Raw genomic sequence first — 10,000 nt, 5'->3', positions numbered from 1 at the left:
ATAATAATAATAATAATAATAATCAAAATAATAATAACAATAATAATGAACATCAATTAATTCAACAACAACAAAGATCAAATTTTATATTTGATAATCAATATGAAGCATCAAGATATTGTTTATATTTTCAAAAGAATGGATCAGGTGTTTGGATGGAAGGTAATAGAACATTGATATCCTATAATTTACCAAATGAAACTGTTGTTGATTTTAAACCACCACCTTCAATTTGTAAATTATCATTGATAGAGGGTATTTGTCATTGTGTAAGATTATATTGTAAATCAAATGTTTACACGGTTACAGTTGGTAAATATACAACCATACCAGAGTTGGAAGATTTAATATGTAGAAATATTAAAACTTTAACAAAGAGAGAATCGGAAATATTTGGTTTATTCTTAATTAAATTTGATAAAACTACTGGTAGAAGAATTGAAATTTGTTTATCTTCTTATTTAAATTTTCAAGAATTACCTAATAATAATAATAATATTTATAATAATATAAATAATATTGATGATAGTAATAATAATAATAATAGTAGTTTAGATAATGATAATAATTCATTATGGTTTGGTGTTGATGATTATTTTGAATTTAAAGAGAGTACAGAGGCAAATATTGATAGTGTTGCTGCAATGGCATTTGCATCAATGAAAGATCCACCTTTAATACCTGGTGAAGTTTTATCAATTAGAAGAGAAGGTTCAAGAGTTGTAAATGGTAATGGTAGTGGTAACAGTAATGGTAGTAGAAATAGTAATAGTGGTAGTAGTAATAGTGGTGGTGGTGGTAATGATGATAGTGAATCAACAAATAATAATAATAGTAATAATAATGGTGGTGGTAGTAATGGTAGTAATGGTAGTTTAACAACAATGAAACAAGGTATATTTATGTTAACAAATTATAGATTAATATTTCATGCATTGAATAGATCATCTTATTCAGATTTAACTAAAGAAGATTGTGAAATACCATTGACAACAATTTCAAAATGTAAGAATAAAGATGTGAATACAATAGAGATACAATGTAAAGATTTTAAAGTAGTACAATTCTTTTGTTTAGATAGTAATCTTTGGAGTACTCTAAGGTCGACCATACTTCAAACTAATGCAATCACAAGAACATTTGCTTTTAAAAACTTTGAACTCTATGATAAATCATTTGATGTGATTTACAATTGTCAAGAGGAATTCGAGAGATTACAATTTCCAAGAGATAAATGGAGAATTACAACTTTGAATTCAGATTATTCATTATGCCCAACTTATCCATCACAATTTATAGTGCCAGTCAATGTTAGTGATGAACAATTGAAAAAGGTATCAGGTTTTAGAGAAAAAGGTAGAGTGCCTGCAATTTGTTGGATTCATAGAAGTCATAATTCAACAATCACACGTTGTAGTCAACCTAGAGTTGGTTTAGCTAGAGCACGTTGTTCAGAAGATGAAGAATATTTAAATATCATCACAAAGAGTACAAATTATACCACAAATTCACCAATACTCTATGTAATGGATTCTCGTCCAATGGCAAATGCAAAGGCAAACGCTTTATTGGGTAAAGGTCATGAGAATACAAGTCTTTATCAAAATGTTGAATTACGATTCCTTGGCATTGGTAATATTCATGTTATGAGGGATTCCTATAGAAAGTTGTACAATCTAGTTCAAAATGCAGAATCGTCAAATTGGTTATCTCAAATGGATAGCACTCAATGGTTGGATCATATCTATCAATTGATAAACTCCTCATTGATGGTGGTGGAATTGGTCGATAAAAAAGGCTCATCCGTTCTAACTCATTGTAGTGATGGGTGGGATAGAACCAGTCAATTGGTATCATTGTCTCAACTATTGCTAGACCCATTCTATCGTACTATAAAAGGATTCGAAATTTTAATCGAAAAAGAATGGTTAAGCTTTGGTCACCTTTTCCAATCTCGTTCTGCTCATTTCCAAACTGAACATAGTGATGATGAATTCTCTCCAATCTTTTTATTGTTTATTGATGCTGTTTGGCAATTAACCAATCTATTACCAACCACTTTTCAATTCAATGAAAGATTTTTAATTAAGATATTGGATTCAGTTTATAATTGTCGTTATAAACAGTTCCTTTTCAATAATGAAAAAGATAGATTATCCTATCAAAAGAATTATCCAAATGGTTTAGTTTCGCTTTGGTCTGTAGTCAATTCAAACCTAGAAGATCATGTCAATAGCTTTTACATTGCAGATCCAAAACCAATCTATGAGAATTTCTTTATGGGTGATATTCAATTTTGGTCAAATTACTATATGCGATGGAACGAAAAATTTAAACCAAAAATTCAATTGGATAATAATATAATTAGAGAAATTGAAAAAATGTTAAAACAACAACAACAACAACAATTACAACAACAATATCAACAACATTTACAACAATTACAACAACAACAACAACAACAACAACAACAACAACAACAACAACAACAACAACAACAACAACAACAACAACAACAACAACAACAACAACAACAACAACAACAACAACAACAACAACAACAACAACAACAACAACAACAACAACAACAACAACAACAACAACAACAACAACAATTACAACAACATAAAAAATAAAATTTAAATTAAATTATTATTTATAAAATAAAAAAGTGTTTTGTTTTATTATTGTTATTATTTAATAATCGAATTGCTGTTGACTTTTAAACCAAATTTCTATATTTTTGAACAATTGCACTAATTTCCTTCGTTGATAGAATATTGAACAATCTAAGGAAATGCAATCAATCGTTTCTACACTTTGATCTCTTATACAACTTCTGCAAATATCATTAACTTTATTCTTTTGATTTTCAATATACTTATATCTTGAAACTAATGTGAAATAACTAGTTTGTTCATCCATACCACAAGATTTACAAATTGGATAAGATGAAAGTGATTGTTGTTCATCCACATTATTGTTATCTTCGTCACTAGTCCTATCAATTGCGGAACCACAAACCAAACAACTTGAAGTTTTATAAAATTGATCAATTGTTGTATTTTGATGGTCATTATTATTGTTATTATTATTATTATTATTTTCATATTGAATTTTTAATTGTTGATTTCTTTTTAAATGATGATGAAAATAATAATATTTTGACATTCTTTGAATTGGTGTTAATAATAATTGTTTTGGTTGATCATTAAACCATTGTCTAACGTTTACATTTAAAACTTTGAAAATTCTATCGAGAGCAGGAAGGATTTGTTTAGTGATATAATAGATTACATTTATTCTTAGACGATCTGATCTTTCTAAAAACTCCATTGGTGTTAAAACCAAATCGATTAATCTTGAGTTTGGTTCACCATATACTACAACATATTTAACTCTTTCACCATATCTTGGTTCTAATCTTGGATCTGATTTCATTAATCTTGAAGCAATTAATGCAGCAGGTGGTAGACCATTTAAATCATCAATATTATTTTGTTGTTGTTGACATTTATAAGTACCTAATCTAACTTCTTTTGAGAAAATAAAATCTGATAAACTAAATCTATCTTGTAATATTTTTTCCCATTGTCTAATTACATAACTTTTTACTAATGAAATATCTTTTGTTTCAAATATGATTCTAATTGATTTCTCCAATATTTTAGAGACAACCTTACATGAATCCCTTCTAACGGTTTCGATACCTTTAGCATCGAAAATTGGTTCAGTTTGAGATGGTGATTCATATTTGTAGCCTACATAACGTTTTTTATTAACTAGAATACATGGATGATACACCTTTTCAAACAATAGTTTCACGGGAGATGGATTGAGTGAAGTTACTTTGTTTGCAATGTTTTGACCAATTTCAAAAGCTTTCTCTCTAGAAACACCTGGTAACAATACGAATAAACTATCAGTATCACCATAGACAACTTTTGCATTCCATTCTTTTGAAGACTCTACAATCTTTATGGCAGCTTCCAATGTTTCTCTTGCAGTTTGAACAATTGAATCACCAATTTCAATACATGGCATTCTACCAGAATAAGTGGCGGCTGTGTAACCAAATGCAACATTTGCCATCATCTTTAACCCCAATTGACGTGCATTCAATATATTGAACATTTTCTTATCACCTTTATCAATCTTTTTCATTGCACGCTTTACCATAATTCTAGTATCCAATACCTCTTGTAACAACTTTGGAAATAATCCAGTTCTAATTGATTTATCTGTAAATATAACATTATTTGGTGAAATATTTAAATGTTCAATTGAAATTGATTCAAGTAATCCTAATTTATTTTCTAACCAACTTGCTCCAAATTTCTTTTTATTAATTTTACTATTATCATTATCATCAATATGTTCTTCACCACCTTGATTATTATTATTATTATTATTATTATTATTATTATTATTATTATTATTATTATTATTATTATTATTATTATTATTATTATTATTATTATTATTATTATTATTATTATTATTATTATTATTATTATTATTATTATTATTATTGTTGTTATTATTATTTGATTTAAAGTTATTTTGAACTTTACCTAAACAAGTTGAGTAACAATAATTATATGCAATCATTATTGATGGATATAAAGATTGAAAATCTAAAACTACAACTGGACTATTATATAATCTTGTAATTGGATCCATTACTAGTGGTATTGATTCTGGCATTGGTTGTGATAATACCTCCTCTCTACTTGGTGATAATAATATGAAATTCTCTGGTTTCGTTAATCTTAATAACATACTCTCTACTGTATATTGTGAACCTCTACTTAAAACACTATTAAAATCAATACCATAAACTCTAGAGAATTCACTAGTTCTTTGAATTAAATCAAAAGCATATATTAAATTAAAATTATTTTCACATTTCTTTAAATAATATTCTAATGTTCTCCATCTTTGTTGATATTGATGTTGATGTTGATGTTGTTGAAAGGTATTGCTACTACCACCACCACCACCATACCAATTTGTTAATTTTTTAAAACTATATTCTTCTTGTCTTTTATTTAAAACATGAAAACATAAATTTTGATAAGTATAATTATCTAGAGTGATTTCATGTCTTAATAATCTCCATAAATTTAAAACGATTCTGCCAATAATTTTCATACCTGTGAAATGTTCAAAACTATATTGATCACGATCTTTTGAAAAATAATTAGTTCTCTTTGTTCTATTTGCTCCTTTGGTTGTAGTTGTATTTTGACCTGTTAATCCTGTATTTGAAATTACTCTTGAAATTTCATCACATAATGATAAACCTAATTGATTAGCACGTTCAATTAAATAACCAATTGATGACATTTGAACTTCAAATCCAACCAATATATCAATATCATAACTTCTAATTAATTCAACAAATGATTTAAATAATTCAAATTCGTTATGTAAAACTTTAATAAAACAATTTAATCCATATGAATTATTTTCATTTTCATAATGACCATCATTAACCATTAAAATACCTTTAATATCTTGATATTGATCACCTTCAATTTCAATTGATTGTTCATCACGAATACAATAAATTATTGATTGAATTGAATCAAACTCTGGATTTGGATTTAAATTATCACGACTATTACAATGAATTTCAACTGATAATATTGTTAAGTTTTGATTTTGATTGGATTGTAATCTTTTCTTACTAAAATCTCTAACATATTTAATTGGTGATGGTGTATGTTGAGATATTTGTGAAAATTCACTAAAATATTGTTCATAATTTTCTTTTCTTTTAATTTCATTAAATTTAAAATCATTATCTTTTGCTTTTGCTTTTTCTTTTTCTTTTTCTTTTTCTTTTTCTTTTTCTTTTTCTTTTTCATTTTTTGTTACTATTAATTTATTCTTAGTTTTTTCACAACCATGATTATTATCCATATTAATAGATAATTCATTCAAAAGTTGTAATTTAGAAGGTGGTGGTATTGCAAGTGTAAAAATATTGCTAATGTTATTTTGATTATTATTATTATTATTATTAAATGGTGAAACTGGTAGAAAAACTCTTTTCCAATGATTAATACCTTTATATTCTTTTAAATTTGATTTAAATTGTTGGAGTGGTACAACTGGTTTCCTTGGAATTCGTGGTATATCCATTGGATTTGAATAAAATGGCTCTTGATAAATATTAATTGGTTTATTCATTTGATTCAATTCTTTGTAAATATCATTTAAACTTGGTGCTAAATTACTTAATTTAAAAACAGTTTTTAATGTAGTTGTTGCTGTTGTTGTTGCTGTTGAAGTTGTTGCTGTTGCTGTTGCTGTTGTTGTTGTTGTTGCCAATGCTGTTGTTGCCATTGCTGTTGTTGTGGTTGGCACTTTATTTCCTTTAATATTAATGATTTGATCATCATCTTCTCCTTCACTACCACCATTAAAAAAATCAATATCGTTATCATTCGAATAAATATTATTCTCTGTTTTTGTTGATTCTTTTTCATTACTACTATTTTTTTTATTGTTTATAGTTGTTTGAGAAAATTGATCACTATTTAAAGAAAAAACAATATCTTGTATATTTGATACATCTGAAAGTGGAGGTGTTTCATTTTGATAATTATTATTTACTTTGTTTTTAGTGGTTGTTGTTTGCTGCTGATGTTGTTGTGAATAATTAAAAATTGGTGGTGGAGGTGAATATGGTGAAGAAATTAAAGGTGATGATGATAACGATTGTGGTGATGATAATGATTGTGGTGATGATGATGATTGTTGTTGTTGTTGTTGTTGAGAATAAGGTATAGTTTTAGAAGTGATTGTGAAATCTTGAAGAATATCCATTGCATCCTCAAGGTCATCTTCTTTAATTTCAAAATAATCATTAAACGCTCTATTTGAATTGGAATATTTTACTTGTTGAGATAATACAGGTTTAGGATCTTGTTCCTCAAATTTCGGTTTCTTAATTGGTGAAGTTATAAATTTAATAGGTGAAGGTGGTGTTGGTGATTTTTCAAAGTGAATATAAATAGGCTTTAGTGGTGATATATCAACATTTATATTACCATCTTCTGCACTCTTTTTATTTGGTGAAACATAGGGTGCTTCAATCTTTAATGTTTGTTGCTGCTGTTGTTGTTGGATTGGTTGTTGTGATGGTTTCTTTAATGGTTGGATTTTTTTATTTGGTATAATAATATCATCCAAAGTGAATGTTGGTGGAGTTGGTGATAAAGGTGAATTTATAATACTATTTTTATTATTATTTTTATTATTATTATTATTATTATTTTTATTATTATTATTATTATTATTATTATTATTATTATTATTATTATTATTATTATTATTATTATCATTCTTTTTCTTATCTTCAAGTTGTTTTTCATTATTTTTAATTGGAGAATCACCAATAGGAAGAAATGGGACTAAAAAATTTGAATTACCACCTTTTTCATTATTTGGAGTTTTTGATGTGGTGGTTGGACAATTATCAGATAAATTGTTAGTTTTTGAGAATGTGGTTTGGTCTGAATCTGATAATGGTGTCCATAGTCCAATTGAAAATGATGATTGTGTTGGTTGAAGTGGTAATGATTTTATTATTGATTTATCTTGATTATTTCCAACAATCATTGGTACAGATGATGTTTCTTTTGAAGCTGCTTTAGAAGTGGTAGTGGTAGTTGTAGTAGTAGTAGTTATAGCAGTATCCTTTAATGGTGATACCATATTATAAATTGGTGGAGGTGGTGATGGTGGTGATTGTGGAGGTGGTGATGGTGGTGATTGAAGACCAATATTAAAATTATTTTCTTTGATTTTACTACTACAATCAATACTGGCAGTAAAATTTATTTGTGGTATTTGAGTTTCAAATATAATATCATCATCATACTCTTCTTCTTCTACTTTTTTCTTGACTTCTTTTTCTTTTTCTTTTTCTTTTTCTTTTTCTTTTTCTTTTTCTTTTTCTTTTTCTTTTTCTTTTAGTTGGGATGCTAAAAGTTGATCTAAATTATTGGAAATACTTATTGCACTTTGTCCTCTATCTAATTTAAATAAACTATCTTTAAAATCTTTTTGAATGGGTTTGTAAGAATAATTGTCATTGTCATTATGGTCATTATCATATGTTTTCAATACTGAAATAATTTTGGAGGTATTGGAGGTGGAAGTAGTTGTAGTTAAGGATGATAATGAAGAAGGTGTTTCAGGAACATATTCTACTTGAGTCTCAGGAATTGTTATATCATCCAAAAACCTAACACTCTTATTTACGTTTCTCTTCTTTTTATTACTTGAATTCAATAGTATACTTTTTAAACCTTTATTATTATTGCTATTATTATTTTTATTATTATTAAAAGCTAATAATTTCTTTACAATTGGTAATTGCTTTGCTGGTTGTGGTTGAGGTAAAGAAACAGTTTGGTTATTAAACCTATTATTAATGTTATTATTATTACTATTACTATTATTATTATTATTATTATTATTATTATTATTATTATTATTATTATTATTATTATTATTATTATTATTATTATTATTATTATTATTATTATTATTATTGTTGTTGTTGTTGTTGTTGTTGTTGTTGTTGTTGTTGTTATTGGTAACAAACTTTAATTTAAAAATTTTTTTATCGGTTGGACCATCTATTTGAGGAATTTCATTATTACTACTTTGAAGTGTTTCAGTAAAACTTCTTTTTTTTGGAGATGGTTTTTGTTCTTCATCATCGCTATCAGTTAAAGCCCAAAGATCAGCATCCTTCTCTTCATTTAAAAACATATCTATTAATTTAGATTGAGTACCAATGATATCTGATGCTTCTCTTTGAGATTGAAACTCTTGATTATTAAACTCTTCGTTATCGCTACTATCGTCATCGTCTTTTTCTTCTTCTTGCTCTTCTTCTTGCTCTTGTTCCCCTAGTTTCCCATCCTGATTATTGATATTATTATTATCATCATCATTCTCACCTACATCCTTTACATCTCCACTTTTATTATTGTCATCATCTTTTAACAATTTTTCATTAAAATCATCATCATGACCATTAATTACAAATGATTTTTCCGCTTCTGTTGAAGTTCCACCTACATCTTTACTAACTGGTAATACTGTAACCATATTGTTTTGATTATCAATTTGCATATTATCACCTTTACCATTATTATTTTTATTATTATTATTATTATTATTATTATTATTATTATTATTATTATTATTATTATTATTATTATTATTATTATTATTATTATTATTATTATTATTATCACCATAATCATCCAAAATTTTAATATTTGAGTCCAACTGATCGAAAGAAGTATTTGAAAGTGGTGTTGATAAAAATTGTTGTGAAAATTCAAACTCTTGATCATCCATCTTTTGGATTTCTTGTTGTTGTTGATGCAAATGAACTTTTAATTCATCATTAAATGATGGAATGGATGATATTTCATCACTAGTCGTCGTAGTATTCATTGTAATATTAGTGTTATTATTATTATTATTATTTTTATTATTATTTTCATTTGTATGTGTATTTTCCTGTTGTTGCTGTTGTTGATGTTTTTGTTGCTGCTTTTGTTGATTTTTTATTAATATATTATTAATTTGTTCTCTTTCTTTTTTAATGATTTCTTGTAAATTTTTAATTGCTAAAGGTTTTGAAAAGAAACCAATATTTGCAGGTTTTCTAATTTGATCAGGTACTTGAGTGAATTGAGAATCAACACCTAATTGTTTTCTTCTCAATGCTTCCTCATTCCAAATTATATTTAATGATTTAACCAATTTAGTTTCAACATCTATATCTTGTTGTGGTGTAGAATTATTTCCATCAAATTTAAAGATATCATAAATGATTGCATCAACTTCTAATTCACATGTTGTTTTTCTATTTTTTACCACTGATATTTTAATATTGTTATTATTATTATTGTTATTGTTATTTTTATTATTATTTATTAATGAATCTTTAAACCATTTTCTA

General features: G+C 26.3%; 2 protein-coding genes across 2 annotated transcripts in view; one reads left to right on the top strand and one right to left on the bottom strand.

The window, feature by feature from the left end:
• The window catches only part of DDB_G0271610 (hypothetical protein), a gene marked incomplete at both ends in the record, with an annotated part of 5,783 nt that extends 3,147 nt beyond the window's left edge, over positions 1–2,636 (top strand). The window contains one exon of the mRNA XM_640462.1: positions 1–2,636. This exon is cut by the window's left edge and continues 2,447 nt beyond it. Coding sequence (XP_645554.1) covers positions 1–2,636 — 2,636 coding nt within the window.
• Positions 2,637–2,697: 61 nt separating this feature from the next.
• polZ (DNA polymerase zeta catalytic subunit) overlaps positions 2,698–10,000 on the bottom strand; it is a gene marked incomplete at both ends in the record, with an annotated part of 8,196 nt that continues 893 nt past the window's right edge. The window contains one exon of the mRNA XM_640461.1: positions 2,698–10,000. This exon is cut by the window's right edge and continues 282 nt beyond it. Coding sequence (XP_645553.1) covers positions 2,698–10,000 — 7,303 coding nt within the window.

The sequence above is a fragment of the Dictyostelium discoideum genome (genome assembly GCF_000004695.1).
Source record: "Dictyostelium discoideum AX4 chromosome 2 chromosome, whole genome shotgun sequence".
Classification (NCBI taxonomy): domain Eukaryota; phylum Evosea; class Eumycetozoa; order Dictyosteliales; family Dictyosteliaceae; genus Dictyostelium; species Dictyostelium discoideum.
The sequence above is the reverse complement of the archived record's forward strand: the minus strand, read 5'-3'. Positions and strand labels throughout refer to the sequence as shown.